The sequence below is a fragment of the Symphalangus syndactylus genome, chromosome 3 (assembly GCF_028878055.3).
Source record: "Symphalangus syndactylus isolate Jambi chromosome 3, NHGRI_mSymSyn1-v2.1_pri, whole genome shotgun sequence".
NCBI classification, from domain to species: Eukaryota; Metazoa; Chordata; class Mammalia; order Primates; family Hylobatidae; genus Symphalangus; species Symphalangus syndactylus.
Window position 1 is genome coordinate 7,314,909 of NC_072425.2, and position 21,569 is coordinate 7,336,477.

General features: G+C 54.0%; 1 protein-coding gene across 1 annotated transcript in view; it reads left to right on the forward strand.

Annotated features, from left to right (window-relative positions):
- The window catches only part of PNPLA7 (patatin like phospholipase domain containing 7), an 84,563-nt gene that overhangs the window by 22,992 nt on the left and 40,002 nt on the right, over positions 1-21,569 (forward strand). Inside the window, 7 exon segments of the mRNA XM_055270179.2 lie at positions 4,065-4,193; positions 5,098-5,178; positions 6,890-7,016; positions 9,353-9,493; positions 17,492-17,592; positions 17,815-17,961; positions 21,471-21,548. Coding sequence (XP_055126154.1) covers positions 4,065-4,193; positions 5,098-5,178; positions 6,890-7,016; positions 9,353-9,493; positions 17,492-17,592; positions 17,815-17,961; positions 21,471-21,548 — 804 coding nt within the window.

The window sequence follows — 21,569 nt, forward strand, 5'->3', positions numbered from 1 at the left end:
AAGACAACTACTAGAACTTATGAATGAGTTTATCAACATGCAAAAATAAACTGTATTTGTCTATATTAGCAATGAAGAATTGGGAATTGAAATTTAAAAGTAACAGCAATTATAATAGCATCCAAAACTGCGAACTTGGCAGTTCCCAGGCCACTCACACTTCTGACCAACTGGCTACAAGTTCAGAGGTTCCTGTGACCCCCTCAGATTCAATATTCTAGAACAACTCACATTTGTACTACAAAGGATGAAAATCAGCCGGGCGCGGTGGCTCACGCCTGTAATCCCAGCACTTTGGGAGGCCGAGGCAGGTGGCTCATGAGGTCAGGAGATTGAGACCATCCTGGCTAACACGGTGAAACCCCGTCTCTACTAAAAATACAAGAAATTAACCTGGCATGCTGGCGGGTGCCTGTAGTCCCAGCTACTTGGGAGGCTGAAGCAGGAGAATGGCGTGAACCCGGGAGGCGGAGCTTGCAGTGAGCTGAGATCGCGCCATTGCACTCCAAAGCGAGACTCCGTCTTAAAAAAAAAAAAAAGGATGAAAATCAGGATCAGTCAAAACAGTCAAAAGAAGAGACCCACAGAGTAAGGTCTGGCATGGTCCAACCATGAGGCTCCTGTGTCCTTGAGCTATGCCATCCTCCTTGTGGGGGGCAAGCCACCCAGGTGCCGAGGCAAGAGACCGAGGGCACAAGCTGTTCCAGTGTAATAAAGAAAATATATAGAATAAGGATAGTTATACTGGAAATAGAATATAGATATGATTATATATGAATATTATTAATCATTAGTTTGTAGCATTGCTCTTTATTCCAATATTATAATAATCTCTGTTCTACAATTATAACCCGGGAAAAACCAGGCCATACAGAGATAGGAGCTGAAGGGACACGGTGAGAAGTGACCAGAAGACAAGTGTGAGCCTTCCGTCATGCCCAGACAGGGCCACTAGAGGGCTCCTTGGCCTAGCGGTAACGCCAGTGCCTGGGAAGACGCCCGTTACTTAGCCAACCGGGAAAGGGAGTCTGCCTTTCCCCCGGGGAGTTAGAGAAGACTCGCTCCACCACCTCTTGTGGAAGGCCTGACATCAGTCAAGCCCGCCCGCAGCCATCCGGAGGCCTAAACGTCTCCCTGTGATGCTGTGCTTCAGCGGTCACACTCCTGGTCCACTTTCATGTTCCGCCCTGTACACCGGGCTCTGCCTTCTAGATAGCAGTAGCAGAATTAGTGAAAGTATTAAAGTCTTTGATCTCTCCAAGAAATGCATATAAGAAATAATGAATATAAGCTGTCCCCTCTCTCTCTGCCTCGGCTACCAAATACGGAAGGGCCCCCTGTCCGGTGGACACGTGACTCACGTGACCTTACCTATCACCGGAGACGACTCACACTCCTTCCCCTGCCCCCTTGCCTTGCATCCAATAAATAACAGCGCAGCCAGGCATTCGGGGCCACTACCAGTCTCCATGACTTGGTGGTAGTGGTCCCCTGGGCCCAGCTGTCTTTTCTTCCATCTCTTTGTCTTGTGTCTTTATTTCTACAATCTCTTATCTCCGCACATGAAGAGAAAAACCCACAGGCCCAGTAGGGCTGGACCCTATACCTCCTGGCACACTGGTGTGTGTTGCCCCCCAGGGACGTTTGCCCGAACTTTGGCCGTGTGATCCAACTCGATCTCTAGCTTCCTCCCCTCCCCGCAGGTGGGAGGTCGGGCTGACACCCCTGGCTCTAGTCACATGCTTGGTCTTCCCCGGATGGCCAGCTCCCTCCTGAAACTTCTGGGTTGGGCCTTGCCACCAGGAGTCACCTGCTAGCATAAACCCAAGTGAATCGCACCGTAAATAAAAAGATACTTCCAGGAGCTTCTAAGAGCTTGAGGGCTTTCTCCTGGGAACTGAAGACAAGACCAGCTAAATTCTTTACTACGCGACACGGAGGCACCAAGTGCTAGTGAAGACAGGCATCCACGGAAACTCATTCCACGGGGCACCCATGGAAACTCATTCCATGGGGCATCCACGGACACTCATTCACCACTGATGAGAATGCAAAACACGGGGCATCCACGGAAACTCGTTCACCGCTGGTGAGAATGCAAAACACGGGGCATCCACGGAAACTCATTCGCCGCTGGTGAGAATGCAAAACAGGGGGCATCCACGGAAACTCGTTCGCCGCTGGTGAGAATGCAAAACACGGGCCATCCACGGAAACTCGTTCGCCGCTGGTGAGAATGCAAAACACGGGGCATCCACGGAAACTCGTTCGCCGCTGGTGAGAATGCAAAACACGGGGCATCCACGGAAACTCATTCGCCGCTGGTGAGAATGCAAAACACGGGCCATCCACGGAAACTCATTCGCCGCTGGTGAGAATGCAAAGCACGGCAGCCGCTATAGGAGACAGTTTGGTAGTTTCATATAAATGTGAGGATACATATTCCGTAAAACCTACAAATCCCATCCCTAGGTATTTAGCAAGAGGGATGAGAACTGTGTCCACGCAAACACTGGGAGATGCGTATTTATCAAGTAGCTTTATTTAGAATTGTCCCCAGTGGAAACAACACAAATACCCTTCGACTGCTGAATGGACGGAGACACTGCGAGGCCTCCACAAGGCAGCCAGCACTCGGGAGTCGAGGCAGAGACCTCCGTCAGACACACCACCGTGGGGGAATCTCGAGTGTGTCACCCCATTGAGGGAAGCCCCCACACTCTGTGCCTCCATTTATGTGACATTTTGACAAAGGCGCAACCGTTGGGACAGAAGACGGGAGCGTTGCCAGGACCCAGTGGTGGGAAGAAAGGAGGATCGAAAAGGCTGCCGGGGGCATTGGAGGTTGGGATTGTTCTGTTTCTGTGGTGGGGGTGAAAATGCTAGAGGTGTGCACCAAAAAGGGTGAATCTGCCTCTGCATGCAGGTGACAGCGTGATGTAAACAGAAGGCTTTTCTCTCTAGAGCCAACCAATTTCCAGAAGAATCTGGGCTGGGCGCGGTGGCTCACGCCTGTAATCCCAGCACTTTGGGAGGCTGAGGTGGGAAGATCACGAGGTCAGGAGATCAAGACCCTTCTGGCTAACACAGTGAAACCCCGTCTCTACTAAAAATTCGAAAAACAAATAAGCCAGGCGTGGTGGCGGGCGCCTGTAGTCCCAGCTACTCGGGAGGCTGAGGCAGGAGAATGGCGTGAACCTGGGTGGCGGAGCTTGCAGTGAGCCAAGATCGCGCCACTGCACTCCAGCCTGGGTGACAGAATGAGACTCCGTCTCAAAAAAAAAAAAAAATCTGTCTCTGCAGGCAGGTGACGGCATGGTGTAAACAACAGCCTTTCCTCTCTAGAGCCAACAAGTTTCCAGAAGAATCTGCCTGCATGCAGATGACAGCGTGATTTAAAAACAGCCCTTTCTCTCTAGAGCCCACCGATTTCTGGAAGATGGAAACCACAGCACTCACTGGGGCTTTTCCTGGGCTCTTTCCATGGCCGTGTGGGGCTCTGCTGGCCACATCCACGCGGTGAGCCGCTCTGGCTCCTCACCTGGGCCTCGTGCGACCCGGCAGTGCGCGCTCCCTGTCCTAGGTGGTGACCCGGCTGTGGAGGTGGGCGTTTGATGGTGGTGGCTCCTGACCCTCTCGGTGGCCTTTTTAGGAAGCCCGCTCAGGTTGGTGTCTGGCACGCCCTTTGGCGAGGGGTACCGACGTTGACGTTGGAGATAGAGTAGGACGCTGGTGAGCTGGCCCGTGAGCCTCAGTGGCAGGTGGGAGCGGTTGGAGCTCCCCGTAGTGAGTGCCCAGGTCTGGTGGGGTGGCTGCCTGCGGGCCTCCCCCTCATCCACATTTCGTCGTCAGCTAGCCCTTCGCCGCACATCTCTTGGACGGTCAAAAAACATGTGCAGCTGGTGCCAAAAGCAGCACTTTGCACAGCCCAGCCTGGGAAGGAGAATGGAACCGTGTGACCGGGCAGCAGGCGGGGCCTCCTCCAGGGCTTCCAGGAGCCTTGGCAGTCCCTGGGGGGCTTGGCCAGGCCCACAGAGCGGGGACTGATGGAGCTGTTGTTTCAGGGCCACGCTGCACCTTACAAAACGGTCTCCGTCCGCGCGGCCGTCCCGTCCACCATCCTCCGGCTTCCAGCTGCGGCTTTTCACGGAGTTTTTGAGAAATATCCGGAAACTCTGGTGAGGGTGGTGCAGGTGGGTCACTTTTCCAGACAACTCTTCTAGCTGCTGTGGGTCACCCTGGGGGGGCCTGGGCACTGGTTTGGGATTTGAGTGGGTTTATTGCCCGCGTAATTTCTCAGTTCTCAGCTTTACAGCCATGAAAGTGATTTCAGAGGAATAGAGAAATCGACTTCATTGGCGGGACTTACCACTGGTGATGTGGGATTCTGAGTGGGTTCGGGAAGAACTAAGGTTATATTTTAAAAATTTGTAGGCCGGGCACGGTGGCTCACGCCTGTAATCCAAGCACTTCGGGAGGCCAAGGCGGGCAGATCACAAGGTCAGGAGATCAAGACCATTCTGGCTAACACGATGAAACCCCGTCTCTACCAAAAATACAAAGAATTAGCCGGGTGTGGTGGCGGGCGCCTGTAGTCCCAGCTACTCGGGAGGCTGAGGCAGGAGAATGGCGTGAACCCGGGAGGCAGAGCTTGCAGTGAGCCGAGATCGCGCCACTGCACTCCAGCCTGGGCGATAGAGCGAGACTCTGTCTCAAAAAAAAAAAAAAAATTGTAATATATATCTTAAAATAAAAATGAATGTTCACAACCTCAAAGAGGTCTTAAGATCCTTCACTACCCCCCAAAGAGATTTTTACATTTTTATTAAACTTCTCACTTTGGAGTAACTTTAGATTATAGAAAACTTGCAAAAACAATGCAGTCTTCATGTGGCCCTCGCCCCGTTCCCCATGATGTGAACATCTTACATGACCGTGGTGAGGTGTCAAGTCTGCGAGGTTCTTCACCCTGAGAGGGTTCGATCTGTGGTGTCTGCGGGGCTTGGGGCACGGTTCTCAGTGCTCTGTGTGGTGCTGCCGGGGGCCCGCCCTGTACCCCGGGCCGGTGGTCACTGTGCAGCTGGCGTGTTGTTGCAGATCATCATGGTGCGGCTGCAGAGGGTGACCTTTCTGGCTCTGCACAACTACCTGGGCCTGACCACAGAGCTCTTCAACCCTGTAAGTGGAAACCAGCTCACAAAGCCCCATGTTGCTCCATGCACCTGGCATCGGGACAGCTGTTGGTTGGCACAGCAGGCGCCCAGTGCCTGGTGGGGCAGTGCCAGCAACAGCTGTGGTCTTCCCAGTTGCTGGTCATTAGGACTTTGGAGGGGATGGTTGTGCTGTGTTTATTTTCCTACCTTAAAGCACCTGCTAGTCGATTTGGAGGCTTGATTCTCCTGGGGCCTTGTGTTCCAAAATCTCTGATTCGCTGGGACTTGGGAAAGGTGGAATTCCTTCTCCGATGCTGGAGTTGTCCCTCTGGAGGGACACGGTTGTGAGCAGCCACCTGGTACCCCTGCAGCTCCCGTTCAGGACTGTGATGAGTCTTCCTTTGGTCACCCGTGTTCTGTAGGACATCGGCAGCCACACACACGCTCCTTCCCTTTCTGGCCCTGCAGGCTGCACACGAAGCGGACGGCCCTGTCCAGCAGAGGCTGCCCCTCCCCATGCCTGTCCCATGGGGTCCCTACAGCCGTGTCCAGCAGAGGCTGCCCCTCCCCATGCCCATCCCGTGGGGTCCCTGTTGCCAGCACTCCCTGTGTGTTGCCCTTGACTGCTCCTCCTATCTGAACCGGGTGGGGCGGAGCTGACCCCGAACTGTGACCCGTTTGGAGGGTACAGCGCGTTGTCAAGGGCACGAGGCTATCAACCCGGGCTCTCCCTACTCCCAGCAGTGTGACCCTGGGAGGCACTTGGCCGGGACGTGGGACGGTCCCCACCTAGCCAAGCTCTCGTGAGAACCGAGTGAGACCAGGGTTTCATGCCCTGCTCCATCCCCACTGCCTGAAACAGTAGCCTGATACGTGGAGGGCTCTCTTTAGTCATGGGATGGGCATGGGGAGGGGCAGCCTCTGCTGGACACGGCTGTAGGGACCCCACGGGACAGGCATGGGGAGGGGCAGCCTCTGCTGGACAGGGCCGTCAGCTTGGTGTGCAGCCTGCAGGGCCAGAAAGGGAAGGAGCGTGTGTGTGGCTGCCGATGTCCTACAGAACACAGGTGACCAAAGGAAGACTCATCACAGTCCTGAACGGGAGCTGCAGGGGTACCAGGTGGCTGCTCACAACCGTGTCCCTCCAGAGGGACAACTCCAAGTGGAGCTCGGTTAGTAAATGCCCAGCACGCGTTAGTCTTTAATATGTGCATTTCAGTTGGAAATTGTAATTCTGATGACATTTTAGGGCTTGTCGTCTTCAGTGGTTGACATTAAGGGAATATCTTTTTGTTTTCTACATTACTTTTTGTTTTAATGAAGAGTATTAAGGTTCTGAGAATTTGGGGCATTATGTTGACTTGATAAAGTGTTTGAGACAGGGCCTAGGGTAAAAGCAGGCTGAGCTTGGTAGCCTTAAACAGACCAGTCCTTTTCTTGAATAACTGAAATTCTGGGTTGATGATCAGCCTCTTCCCATTGCCTGAAGTGCAGCTTAAACTTTGCCTTGAGGGGCCCACACCTGTCACACATTTGAGGGGCCCGCACCTGTCACACCTTTCAGAGGCCCACACCTGTCACACCTTTGAGACGCCCACACCTGTCACACCTTTCAGAGGCCCACACCTGTCACACCTTTGAGGGGCCCACACCTGTCACACCTTTCAGAGGCCCACATCTGTCAGTGGGCGTGGGGTGTTCCTGGGGTGGCACTGAACTTCCTTCTTGTGTCCCAGGAGAGCCAGGCCATCCCTCTCGTGTCTGTAGCCAGTGTGGCTGCCGGGAAGGCCAAGAAGCAGGTGTTCTATGGCGAAGAAGAGCGGCTTAAAAAGCCACCGCGGCTCCAGGAGTCCTGTGACTCAGGTACTGTCCTGCACCAAGGAGGGCAGTGTCCAGCCCCAGAGTCCAGGGTATCCTGCTGCCACTGCCTCAGGTCACCCCAGGTCATCTTGCACATGCCTGAGGCCACCTCACACATCCCCGGGTCACCTCACATGGCCCAGGTCACCCAACAAGTCCCACAAGTCACCTCACCTGCCCCCCAGGTCCCCTCACGTGTCCCCATCTCCTCACATGCGGGCTGGATGTCCTCAGACATGCCCAGGTCTCCTCACACTGACCCCAGGTCTCCTCACGTGTCCCTGTCTCATCGCACTGTCCCCGTCTCCTCACGTGAGGCCCGGATGACCTCACACAGGCCCAGGACCCTTCACCCTCCATTCTTTAGTTGTTCCCAGAATTCTCCCTGCGTGCTTGGCCTGGGCCAGGTGCCTGGTGGGGAACAGGCCTCCCGCATTGGGCTCTCACGCGCTGTTCTGAGCGCTAACTGGGGGGGCCTGAATCTGAGGAGGAAGCGATCAGGTGCGGCGTGCACCGCATGAGTCACCCCAGGACGATCTGTGTGATGGAGTTAACAGCCACCCTACAGATGAGGTGCACATTTGGTTATTTATAGCCCATCATGTTCCCAGAAGAGTTGACGTGACTAACAGAAGTATGTGAAATCAAATGAAGCAATGCTGATGAGAGTGAGGAGGGGATGGAGTGAGCAGAGTGGAGTGAGTGAGTGGGGGATGGAGTGAGCAGAGTGGAGTCAGTGAGTGGGGGATGGAGTGAGCAGAGTGGAGTGAGTGGGGGATGGAGTGAGCAGAGTGGGGTGAGTGAGGGAGGGATGGAGTGAGCAGAGTGGGGTGAGTGGGGGATGGAGTGAGCAGAGTGGGGTGAGTGAGTGGGGGATGGAGTGAGCAGAGTGGGGTGAGTGGGGGATGGAGTGAGCAGAGTGGGGTGAGTGGGGGATGGAGTGAGCAGAGTGGGGTGAGTGAGGGAGGGATGGAGTGAGCAGAGAGGAGTCACTCCTCCACTTACGTGTGCTTGGGAGACCCCGTGAGGATCACAGCCACCTTTAAACACAGCTCTGGCTGGTCTGCTTTTTCCCAGAAATGCATTTTATTTTTATTATTAATATTATTATAATAATAATTATTATTGAGACAGGGTTTTGCTCTGTTGCCCAGTCTGGAGTGCAGTAGTGGGATATTGGCTCACTGCCACTCCCACCTCACTGGCTCAAAGGAATCTCCTGCCTCCTCAGCCTCCTGAGTAGCTTGGTCCACAGGCGCGTACCACCAGGCCCAGCTCATTTAGTTTTATTTTTAATTTTTTGTAAAGATGGCGGCTCGCTACGTGGTCCAGGCTGTTCTTGAACTCCTGGTCTCAAGTGATCCTCCCACCGTGGCCTCCCAAATTGTTTGGATTACAGGTGTGAGCCACTGAACCTGGCCTCAAAGTGTATTTTAGAGTATGTGTCGTTGCCTGAATGGCATTTCTTTCACTGGATTAGGTCCGTGTGACTTGATGGGGCAGCAGCTGTCCTGGGTGGGGTCTTGGCAGAGACCAGGGCTGGGGGGGGCTCATGGGCCTCTGTAGGTAAGGACAGTGTCCAGGCAGGGCAGCCTCCTTCAGCCTGTGTGGTTGGCAAGGCCAGGTTCCTTCCTCGTTTCACCTGAGGAGCAGATGCAGCCCTGCGTGGCCCATCCCAGGTGAGCCCAGACAGCCGCATCTGCCAAGGGGACGCCCTGAGAAAGGGCCTGGCCGGCAGCCCCACCTGGATGGAGTTTGCCTTCAAGGCACTTGGCCCACAGCAGGACAATCAGGGCAGCAAGGCCTTGGAGGGGGGAAGGGGGGTTAGGGTAGGGTTGGGGGCGGGGCACATGGGGGATTGGGGTAGGGATGGAAGGGGCGGAGAGGAGGGATTGGGGTGGGGAGGGGGATTTCGGGGAAGGGGGGTTGGGGTAGGGAGGGAGGATTTGGGGAGGGGGGATTGAGGTGGGGAGGGTAGATTTGGGGGAGGGGCATTGGGGTGGGAAGGGGGGATTTGGGGGAGAGGGATTGAGATGGGGAGGGGGGATTTGGGGGAAGGGGGATTGGGGTAGGGAGGGGGATTGGGAGGAGGAGGATGTGAGAGGGGGGATTAGGGCGGGGAGGGGCCAGGGCTAGTCAGAGGGTGGCACTCGCTTGCACTCACCTGCTGGCCCGGCAGATGCAGACGAATGGGTGGCCCGAGGGCTGGTCCAGAGTGTGTGCAGGTGCGCAGGCCACTGCGGGGCACACCAGCTGCTGCTGCTGTGGGGACCCTGCTCCCTGTGTGGCCCCAGGGAGTACGTGCAGACCAAGGTTGCTCATGGCCGCCTCCCCAGCAGGTCACGGGGGCGGCCGCCCAGCAGCTCCTGGGCCCATGCTGAAGAGGAGCCACTCCGTCCCCGCGCCTTCCGTTCGCAAAGGGATCTTGGACGAGCTGGAGAAGCCCGGGGCAGGTGACTCTGACCCTTCAGCCCCACAAGGTAAAGAACCTCGACAGCTGCCCAGCCTGTGTGACCCACAGGGCCCTCGGCATCTGAGACCCAGGCTGAGCTGCACTGACGCCCAGCATCGCCACCAAGGCGGGCGCTCTCCACTGAGCCCCACATGCCCAGAGGGGCCTGTGCCTGTCCTCTGGCTCTAGGGTTGAGGCTTGGTGGCCATCCTGCTGCCCAGAACACCCTGGTGTGCTCCTCTGCGTGCCCGCCCTGTCTCACCCCCACCACCGCCAGGGCTGGGCCGGTGCCCCCAGATGCCCCGCAGAGCCATGTGCTCGGCCCTTCCCGCCCTCCCTGCATGGTCCCTCTCCTGCCTTGCGTCCCAGGTCTCTAGCAAGCCTGCCCTTCCTTCCCCAGCCCTGCTGACCTGTGCCTCCCCACAGGGACCTTTGCTGTAATTGATGTGTAGCAAAACCTCAACAGCCGGGTGACCCGCCCGCAGCCCGGCCCCAGGGCCCAGGGCATTCTCAGGGCAGCCTCCAAGTCCATCCTGCCCGGCAGTGCAGCCGTGCTCCTGCCGCAGACCTGCCCACTCCGCCGTCTGCCACCCGCGGGTCACCGGCAAGCTCATCAGCTCCTGCTGTATTCGGTTCCATCTGGGCGTGCCTCTCAGATTGTCTGGTCGTATTCTCTGCCCACTTTCTGCAGGATTCTGGAGTTTGGTTGATCTGTGTTGATTCTTTATGTGCTGTAGGTAGAGATCCCTGGTTAGTTTCACTTTTGGAGATTCTCTTCCCCGTCGTCTCCTTAGTTTTTGTTGGAGACTCTCTTCCCTCTTGTCCATGGGCTGGAAAATGCCGCCATGGGACCTTCACGCAACGGGAACCCTGATGTTCTTTTGTGGAAAGCCAGCCTTTTGCCTTGGCACCTGTGATTTGTGTTTTGGGTCTTATTTATTCTTTCCTTATTTCTGAGTCATAAATAAATTTTCCAAAGACTATTTTATTTCTTTTTTTTAATTTTTTTTTTTTTTTTTTGAGACGGAGTTTCACTCTTGTTGCCCAGGCTGGAGTGCAGTGGCGTGATCTCAGCTCACCGCAACCTCCGCCTCCCAGGTTCAAGCGGTTCTCCTGCCTCAGCCTCCGGAGTAGCTGGGATTTTAGGCACCCATCACCACACCCGGCTAATTTTGTATTTTTAGTAGAGACGGGGTTTCTCCATGTTGCCCAGGCTGGTCTCAAATTCCCAACCTCAGGTGATCCGCCCACCTCTGCCTCCCAAAGTGCTGGGACTACAGGCTGAGCCACCGCATCTGGCCTCAAAGACTATTTTTATTAGCTTTTAGTTTTGCCTTTCACATAGAGGTCTTTCATTTATCTGTGGTTTATACTGCAAGAATGAGGGAAGAAATTAATCTTTTTCTTACTCTTTATGATGATAATTTACCCAACGCCATTAACAAAACAATCTGTCGTCTCTCTCTTGCTTTTTTTGTGCCATCGGGCATCAGGTAGCTGAATCTACATGGATTTTTTTGTTTAAGTAATAGCTTTTTTTTTTTTTTTCCAGACAGAGGCTCGTTCTGTGGCCCAGGCTAGAGTGCAGTGGTGAGATCATGGCTCACTGTGGCCTCAACCCTCTGGGCTCAAGTGGTCCTCCCACATCAGCCTCCTGAATAGTTGGGACTACAGGCACACCACTGCACTTGGCTTTTTTTTTTTTTTTTTTTTTTTTTTTTTTTTGTATTTTCTTTTTCTTTTTCTTGTTTTCTGTAGAGAGGGTGTCTTGCCATGTTACCCAGGCTGGTTTCGAACTCCTGGGCTCAAGTGATCCTCCTGCCTCAGCCTCCCAAAGTGTTGGGATAACAGGCATGAGCCACCACACCTAGCCCAGTTGTTGTTTGTTTATTAACTAGTGATGGTTGTATAAAGCGCATGCAGGATGCACATTGCAGGTGGATGGTTTGATGACTCCATAAACTGAACTCACTTGTGAACCAGGTAAAGAAACTAATTAGCCCCTGCAAGCCCCGTTCATGCTCCTCTTGTTACCACCAGCAAGCCGTGTCTGGTTGTAAAACCTGCTCCCCACCACGGCTGTCTACCATCCCGATGTCTGCCAGCCTGGGTGAGGTTGGCCTGTTTTCCTTTTTAGAAGTGGAGCCGTGTGGCGTGCGTTTGCGTTTGGCTTCCCTGCTCTGCATCCTGTGGGGAGGTCCATCCATGCTGTCATGTGGAGAAGCCTCCCTACCTTCTCGCTGTGGTGCAGGCTTCACTGTGTGAATGTTCGCATCGGTGCGTCCACTGCACGAGCGTGTACACATTTCTTTTGGGGCTGCTGGATCATGGAGTCATGTGTGCTTGGCTCGGGGGTGTAGGGTCCAGCCCTACAGGCCTTGTGAGTTTTCTCTTCATGTGCGGAGACGAGAGATTGTAGAAAAATAAGACACGAGACTAAGAGATAGTAGGAAAGACAGCTGGGCCCAGGGGCCACTACCACCAATGCGCAGAGTCCGGTAGTGGCCCCGAAGGCCTGGACACGCTGCTATTTATTGTATACAAGGTAAGGGGGCAGGGTAAGGAGTGTGAGTCATCTCAAGTGATTGATAAGGTCAAGCAAGTCACGTGTCCACGTGACAGGGGGCCTTTCCCTTTGTGGTAGCTGAAGCAGAGAGGGAGGACAGCAGACGTCAGCATTTCTTCTATGCACTTATCGGAGAGATCAAAGACTCTAATACTTTTGCTAATTCTGCTACTGCTGTCTTCTAAGAACTTAAGAGAAGCAGCAGGTGTACAGGCGGAATATGAAAGTGGACAAGGAGCGTGACCACTGAAGCACAGCACCACAGGAGACGGCGAAGCTCCAGATGACTGCGGGCAGGCCTGGCTAACGTCAGGCCCCCACAAGAGCTGGTGGAGCAGAGTGTTCTCTAACTCCCGGGGAAAGGGAGACTCCCTTTCCCAGTCTGCTAAGTAACGGGTGCCTTCCAGGTACTGGCGCTACCGCTAGACCAAGGTCTGCTAAGTAACGGGTGTCTTCCCGGCACTGGCACTACCGCTAGACCAAGGAGCCCTCAAGCAGCCCTTATCTGGGCGCTTGTCACACTCTTGTCTTCTGGTCGCTTCTCATAATGTCCCTTCAGCTCCTAACTCTGTGTGGCCTGGTTTTTCTTTGGTTATAATAATCATACAAAGGTTAATACGGAAAACTAATGATTGATAATTTCCATATGTAATCATCTCTATATCCTATTTCTAATATAACTTTCTCCTATCCTAACTATTTTCTTGATTATATTGGAACAGCTTGTGCCCTCAGTCTCGTGCCTCAGCACCTGGGTGGCTTTCCGCCCACACAGGAGCACTGCCTGGTGGCATTTCAGGCACTGACACCAGCGTCTACTCCTCAGCCTCATCTGACTGCTGTGGCTGCTCTATGCCTGTGCTGTGCATCATGGGACCACAAGCCTCATGTGACTGTTGACAACTAAACTCACTCATGCCAGCTAAACTCATTCACGCCAGTTAAACTCATTCGTACCAGCTAAACTCATTTGTCCCAGCTAAACTCATTCACACCAGCTAAACTCACACCAGCTAATCTCACTCACACCAGCTAAACTCACTCGTACCAGCTAAACTCACTCATACCAGCTAAACTCACTCGTACCAGCTAAACTCACTCACGCCAGCTAAACTCACTCACGCCAGCTAAACTCACACCAGCTAAACTCACTCACACCAGCTAAACTCACCACACCAGCTAAACTCACTCGTACCAGCTAAACTCACTCGTACCAGCTAAACTCACTCACGCCAGCTAAACTCACTCACGCCAGCTAAACTCACACCAGCTAAACTCACTCACACCAGCTAAACTCACCACACCAGCTAAACTCACTCGTACCAGCTAAACTCACTCACACCAGCTAAACTCAATGCCAGCTAAACTCACTCACGCCAGCTAAACTCACTCACTCCAGCTAAACCCACTCACGCCAGCTAAACCCACTCGTACCAGCTAAACTCACTCGTACCAGCTAAACTCATTCGTACCAGCTAAACTCATTCATGCCAGCTAAACTCACTCACACCAGCTAAACTCACACCAGCTAAACTCACACCAGCTAAACTCACTCACACCAGCTAAACTCACACCAGCTAAACTCACACCAGCTAAACTCACGCCAGCTAAACTCACTCGTGCCAGCTAAACTCACTCGTACCAGCTAAACTCACTCGTACCAGCTAAACTCACTCACGCCAGCTAAACCCACTCACACCAGCTAAACCCACTCACGCCAGCTAAACCCACTCACGCCAGCTAAACCCACTCGTACCAGCTAAACTCACTCGTACCAGCTAAACTCATTCGTACCAGCTAAACTCACTCACGCCAGCTAAACTCACTCACGCCAGCTAAACTCACTCACGCCAGCTAAACTCACACCAGCTAAACTCACTCACGCCAGCTAAACTCACTCGTACCAGCTAAACTCACTCACGCCAGCTAAACTCACTCACGCCAGCTAAACTCACTCACGCCAGCTAAACTCACTCATACCAGCTAAACTCACTCGTACCAGCTAAACTCACTCACGCCAGCTAAACTCACTCACACCAGCTAAACTCATTCACGCCAGCTAACTCACTCGTACCAGCTAAACTCACTCACGCCAGCTAAACTCACTCACGCCAGCTAAACTCACGCCAGCTAAACCCACTCACGCCAGCTAAACCCACTCGTACCAGCTAAACCCACTTGTACCAGCTAAACTCACTCGTACCAGCTAAACTCATTCATACCAGCTAAACTCACTCATGCCAGCCACACTTCAGGTGCTTACTGGCCACCCATGGTTAGCGGCCACTTCCGGCCCAGCATGTGCTGCCCTGTCTTCTGACAGGCGTGCAGTGGAGCCTGCCTGTGCTCTGATTCTGTCTTCTTGATGAACTGTGAGGCCGAGCACCTTTCATTTCCACTTGGATAGCCTTCTTTGTCTTTTGCCCATTTTCCTCTTGGCTTTCATTTTCTTATTATTAATAGGAATTCTTTATATATTCTCTGTATGATTCCTTTGTCCAGTATGTATATTAAAAATATTTTCTATTCACTTTTTACTATCTTAGTGGTGTCTTTTGATGAATAGGAAATTTTAAACTTAATGGGATCTAATTTATCAATATTTTTCTTTTGTGGTTAATACATTTTGTGTCCTGTTTCAGAAATCTGTCTGTAAGATTTAACGTTTTACCTTTCATATTATCCATCTAGAATTTATTCTTTTGTAGAAAGTGAGTAGGGGTCAAGATATATCTTTTTGGGCCGGGCGCGGTGGCTCACGCTTGTAATCCCAGCACTTTGGGAGGCCGAGGCGGGCGGATCACGAGGTCAGGATGTCGAGACCATCCTGGCTAACACGGTGAAACCCCATCTCTACTAAAAAAAAAAATACAAAAAATTAGCCGGGCGTGGTGGCGGGCGCCTGTAGTCCCAGCTACTCGGAGAGGCTGAGGCAGGAGAATGGCGTGAACCCGGGAGGCGGAGCTTGCAGTGAGCCGAGATCACGCCACTGCACTCCAGCCTGGGTGACAGAGCGAGACTCTGTCTCAAAAAAAAAAAAAAAAGATATATCCTTTTCTTTTTTCTTTTTCTTTTCTTTTTTTTTTTTGAGACAGAGTTTCGCTCTTGTTGCCCAGGCTGGAATGCAGTAGTGTGATCTCAGCTCACTGCAAGCTCCATCTCTCAGGTTCAAGCAATTCTCCTGCCTCAGCCGCCGAGTAGCTGTTATTACAGGCACCCGCCACCACGCCCAGCTGTTTTTTTGTATTTTTAGTAGAGACGGGGTTTCACCGTGTTAGCCAGGATGGTCTCGATCTCCTGACCTGGTGATCCTCCCGCCTCGTCCTCCCAAAGTGCTGGGATTACAGGTGTGAACCACCACAGCCAGCCGATACATCCTTTTCTAAATGGCTATCTAGTTGATCCACCACTTTTTCTTTTTCTTTTTTTGAGGTAAGGTCTTGCTCCATGGCCCAGGCTGGGGTGCAGTGGTGAAATCACAACTCACTGCAGCCTCAAACTCCTGGGCTCAAATGATCCGCCCGCCTCAGCCCATGAGGGCTCAAGTGATCCATCCGCCTCAGCCTCATGAGTAGCTGGGACCACAGGTGTGGCCCCCACACCTGGCTAGTTTTTTTTAATTTTTGTAGATAGAGATGTCTTGCTGTGTTGCCCAGGCTGGTCTTGAATTCCTGGCCTCAAGCCCTCCCTCCACCTAGGCCTCTCAAAGTGCTGGGATTACAGGCATGAGCCACTGCACCTGGCCCATTTATTTATTTATTTATTTTTAAGAGATGCAGTCTCTCACTATGTTGTCCAGGCTTCAAACTCCTGGGCTCAAGTGATCCTTCCAGTTTGGCCTCCTGAGCAGCAAGGACCACAGGTGCATACCACCATGCCTGGCCCCTGTATTTTATTTTATATATTTATTTTGAGACGGAGTTTCGCTCTTGTCACCCAAGCTGGAGTGCAATGGTGCGATCTCAGCTCACCACAACCTCTGCCTCCCGGGTTCAAGGGATTTTCCTGCCTCAGCCTCCCAAGGACCTGGGATAGCAGGCATGCGCCACCATGCCCCGCTAATTTTGTATTTTTAGTAGACACAGGGTTTCTCCATGTTGGTCAGGCTGGTCTCGAACTCCCAACCTTAGGCGACCCACGTGCCTCAGCCTCCCAAAGTGCTGGGATTACAGGTGTGAGAAATTTTATCATTTAGCTACATGCTTGTTGACGTACAAGGTGTGGTCATTGCACCCCAGTATTCCCCTGTGTGGCTGCGGCCAGGTAAAGGGGCTGCGCTCCTCTCGCCCACCCCAGAGGGTCAGCCCCAGAGGAAGCACTGGTGACCTTTGTTGCCATAGATTGGTTTCCAGTTCGGATTTTTTTAAAAAACAGCAGAACTTGACGGGGGCATGAGTAACACACAAAACAGTGCACTGGGCTGAAGGGTGCAGCTCCGTGAAACCCGACCAGCGCACCCTCAGCGTAAGCCCCGGAGACACGCGCCCCTTTCCAAGGCCCAGCGCTCCTGGCTCTCCGTGTCTGGCTTCCCAGGGAGGGGCACGTGGCTGTGCTCCTGAGCCTGGTTCCTTCCTGCAGCGCCATGTGGCCGCGGCATCTGTGTGGCATGTGTCCGCGGTTAGTGTCTGCGCGGTTCCTCTGTATTCCGCGGAGAAATGTTGTTGCGAATTCCAGTTTGGATGGGAAACCGCAGTGCGGATGACTCGCTCGCATGCGCAGCTGCACACGCAGGGCTGGATCCGTGCCTGGGCGTGCGTGACCCCGTCGTGCAGAGCGCGCACCCTTCCTCAGAATCCACAGCAGCTAGTCCAGAGGTCAGATACGCTGTGTGTGTAGTGATGTGTAATGCTGAGGGTGGGCCGTAAAAGGGTGCACACTGCTTCATCCCGCTCAGCCCGAGGCCGCCCAAAAGCAGCAACAGGCGAGCTCTTTGGAGGGGGTGCCTCAACCCCCTCCCTCCGAGACGGGGCTGGGACTGCAAACAGCCAAGCCCAAAGCACCAGCGTGATGGCCCAGGGCCCTCGTTAGGGGAGCTCACGTACAGAGGGTGGCAGCATCCCTGAGATGGACAGCGAGAGAAAGGGGGCTCCACCCAGAGTGGCCCGCAGCGAGTGGTCAGGGTGTGGCGCGCATGGCAAGGTTTGAGGAATTAGGCTCAGGGCCAGGGCTGGTTTCTTTCAGTGTTTTAGGCACCGACCAGGCTACCTTTATCAGTGCCCAGAAATGTTGAAGGCCCCGTGTGGGTTTAAGCTGCGGAGAAAACCTGTAGCTGGTGGGTCACAGAGCCATTGAGGCAGATGCCGAAAGAAAGCAGGGTATGGAGGGATCTCAGGGGCCGACGCCCTCGAGGGACCTGCCGGGGTCCGTGTGGTTAGACTGCAGGGTGCGTGCAGCCCACACCGCGGGTGTCTGTGTCTGTGGCCCAGCGAGCCGTGTCCTGAGTGTCCCCTCTGTGTGTAGGGGGCCCAGGCAGTGCCACTTCCGACCTGGGGATGGCATGTGACCGTGCCAGGGTCTTCTTGCACTCGGACGAGCACCCCGGGAGCTCCATGGCCAGCAAGGTAGGCCCTGGCTGTCATTCTCACCCTTCGCTTGGGGCCCTGCCCTCTCCGTGGCTTGCTGGCGCATTGGGGGCGCCGCCGGCTCTGGTGTCATGTGGCACCGGCAGCTTCAGGAGGCTCAGCCGGCCTTTCCGCACTGTGCGATTCAGACCTGACCACGCACTTGTGCGATGTTCCCCAACCACATCCCTTCGAATTGCCGGCATCTCCGTGCTTCTCCAGTCCAGGAAAAGCGTGATGGTTGCAGAGATGCCCTCCACGGTCTCCCACCACTCAGAGAGTGACGTGGACGAGACCCTGGCCGGCGGGAAGTCAGATGCCATCTTCAGAGCTGCCAAGAAGGACCTGCTCACCCTGATGAAGCTGGAAGTGAGTGGCCCCGGCGGGCACCTGGTCCTTGTCCCATGCAGGGCCCGTGGCCTCCTCTCTGCCTCTGTCAGGCAGTGGTTCCGGGTGTGGAGGACGTGGCTGCACAGAAGGTGCTGTGGGTGGTGTGCAGGCTTAGTTGTCTTTTGGGGTCCCCTTTGGGAAGCTAGCAGCTTGAGATCGCCTTATGTTCAAAGTCAAAGCTGAGGCTTTCTGGGACATCGGTGTCCCAAAGCTGGACTTCGGAATTCTCATCTATGTTTATATTTAATACAGCAATAACAGTGTCAGATTATTGTAGTATGACATTTTGTCAGCTTCACTTTCATAATTTATTTTTATTACTTTTTAATATTCAATCATTAGTTCATCTAGGATTTAATTTCTTACATATGATGGAAAGCTTTTTTTTTTTTTTTTTTTGAGACAGAGTCTCGCCATATGGCCCAGGCTGGAGTGCAGTGATGTGATCTCGGCTCACTGCAACCTCCACCTCTTGGGTTCAAGCAATTCTCCTGCCTCAGCCTCCCGAGTAGCTGGGATACAGGCACCCACCACCATGCCTGGCTAAATTTTGTATTTTTAGTAGAGACAGGGTTTCACCATGTTGGCCAGGCTGGTCTCGAACTCCTGACCTCAAATGATTTGCCCACCTCAGCCTCCCAGAGTGTTGGGATTACAGGCGTGAGTCCCCGTGCCCGGCCGATGGAAAGCTTTAAATAGGTAAAAAGGCAGCCGTGACGGTGTCGTGAGTTCCCATGCACCAGTCACCCAATTCCATAATTACCAACGATGGCTAATCACTTTAGAGCTGTACTCCTAGGCCCTCCCCCAATTATTTCCTGTCTGAAAAATCTCCAACACGATATAATTTCACATCATGCCTCTCTAACGGTTAAGGACTCCTTTTGAGGCATAACCACAGTGTCATTCTGCAAGTGAAATGTTAAAAAGCTGCGATTGCTCACCCACCCAGCATGTTCCTGGACCCCTGACTGTGTCGTGAGTGGTTCTCAGTGGTTTCTTTTTGTACAGATCAGGATCTGAGTAAGGCCTATAGGCTGCAGTTGGCTGATCTATCTGTTAAATCTTTTCTGGCCGGGCACGGTGGCTCACACCTGTAATCCCAGCACTTTGGGAGGCCGAGGCAGGTAGATCACCTGAGGTCAGGAGTCCAAGACCAGCCTGACCAACATGGTGAAACTCTGTTTCTACTAAAGATACAAAAATTAGCTGGGCTTGATGGCAGGCGCCTGTAATCCCAGCTACTTGGGAGGCTGAGGCAGGAGAATTGCTTGTACCTGGGAGGCGGATGTTGCAGTGAGCTGAGGTTGCGCCGTTGCACTCCAGCCTCGGCAACAAGAGTGAAACTCTGTCGCAAAGGAAAAAAAAAATCTCTCTCTCTTCTTCTTCTTTCTTCTTCCTTCTTCTTCCTTCTTCGACAGTGTCTCGCTTTGTCATCCGGCCTGGAGTGCAGTGGTGCCATCTCAGTTCACTGCAACCTCCGCTTCCTGATCCTCCCACCTCAGCCTCCTGAGTAGCTGGAACCACAGGCTCACTACCACACCTGGCTAAGTTTTGTATTTTTAGTACAGACGGGGTTTCACCATGTTTCCCAGGCTGGTCTTGAACTCCTCGCCTCTAGTGATCCACCTGCCTCGGCCTCCAAAAATTCTGGGATTACAGGCGTGAGCCACTGTACCCAGCCAGTCTTCTTTCTCTTTAAACAACTTTTTAATTGTGGGAAAATTCAAAACTATCTAGAACAGATGGAATATGTGAGGGTGAGCACCTAGCATCCCTCACAGTAACGATCACACCACAGCCCACCTTGTTTTCTCTGCACCCCTTCCGTCCCGTCCTTCCGTCCCGTCCAGGTGCTCACCCTTGAAGCAAATCCCATCATCACAGCGCGTCACTGGTGGATATTTCAGGATTCATCTCTAGCCACAATACTCATCATTTCTGAACACTTAACAGTAATCCTTAAAACGGCCAAATGGCTTCAGCCGTGCGGTCAGTGCACCCCGTCCAGCAGCCTCGTCCGTGTCACCGTGGCCGGCTCCCACGTCCCTCTCATCCCCCTCGTCTCCCGCATCCCCCTCTCTCCCACGTCCTCCTTGTCCCCCTCATCCCCCTCGTCCCCTGTGTCCCCATCATCCCCCTCATCCCCCGTGTCCCCCTCGTCCCCCTCATCTCCCACGACCTTGTCGTCCCCCTCATCTCCCGCGTCCTCCTCATCCCCGCGTCCCCTGTGTCCCCCTCATCTCCCTCGTCCCGTGTCCCCCTCGTCCCCGTCGTCCCCCTCATCCCCCTCGTGTGTCCCCCTTGTCCCCCTTGTCCCCCACATCCCCCTCGTCCCCCACGTCCTCCTCGTCCCCCTCGTCCCCCTCGTCCCCTGTGTCCCCCTCGTCCCCCTTGTCCCCCTCGTCTCCCGCGTCCTCCTCATCTCCCTCATCCCCCGCGTCCCCTGTGTCCCCTTCGTCTCCCTCATCCCCTGTGTCCCCCTCGTCCCCCTCGTCCTCCTCGTCCCCCGCGTCCCCACATCTCCCTCATCTCCCGAAGGCTCTGACTTTCTTCGCGCAGCTGCTTTCCTCAGGGGGCGACTTTCTCCTCCTGAAGAGCTTCTCACGGTTCCTCGGCTCCTTGGGCTGACAACGCGCCCTGGGGCGGTGTGGCCTCCCCGTCAGCGGCCGTCCTCCGCCTGAGAGCTAGACACGTGGCTGCTCAGACTCTTCTCATCCTCCTCCACCTCTTCTCCCTCCTGTTTGACAGACTTGTGGAGACGTGTGGTGTCATTTCTCTTTTGGGGGGAACTGGCGTCACCCCCTTCACCGCCAGGGTTTAGGAAGTTTAATGGTTTGGTTTTCAATCATCTTCCAAAGGTGATGGGTGGGGTTTCTTGTTTTTATTTCATTATCTCTGTGGACTAGGGGTTCACACACCTGATGTTTCAAACCTTTGTGGGTGTGGTACCCGCAGACGCTCCCTCACCGTTGGTTTGCCCCAGGGCCTCTCCACAGGCTCGGGGTCCACTGCAACCTCTGCCTCCTGGGTTCGAGTGTGTTGGGCACTCCCGGGTCACCTCTGGGAGCTCCCAGATTCCAGAGTCCTCGTGCCCTGGAGGGCGTCGTTCTGTAGGTGGGGTGGAGAAGGCGTCCCACTGCTGGCTATGCCAGCGCCACTTATAAAGAAATCACCCTTTCTCCCTGAAATGACATCCTCTCTCTTTTACATAAATTCACAAAAATACGAGTGTCTGTTTCTGCGTTTTCTGCCTTGCTCCGCTGTTTGGTGTCTGTCTCTGTACCGAGGCCCTGGTTTGGCATCGGTGGCTCTGCAGAATGCCCGGTGTCCATCAGGCCCTTGTTGGAGGACAGCCTCGGAGGAGGGCCTTGCCCGGCCTCTGGCCTCCCCGCTTGTTGCCCCTGAACAGCCCAGCGCAGCCTCCGTTCTCTGGACCTTCATTTATGCTTCCCGCCCATGTTCCCTGAAGCCTGCTCTGTTTTCAGGACCCATCTCTGTTGGATGGCCGGGAGGCACTTCTGCATGTTCCTGCAGGCACAGTGGTGTCAAGGCAGGGAGACCAGGTGAGCGGGGATCCGGGTGGG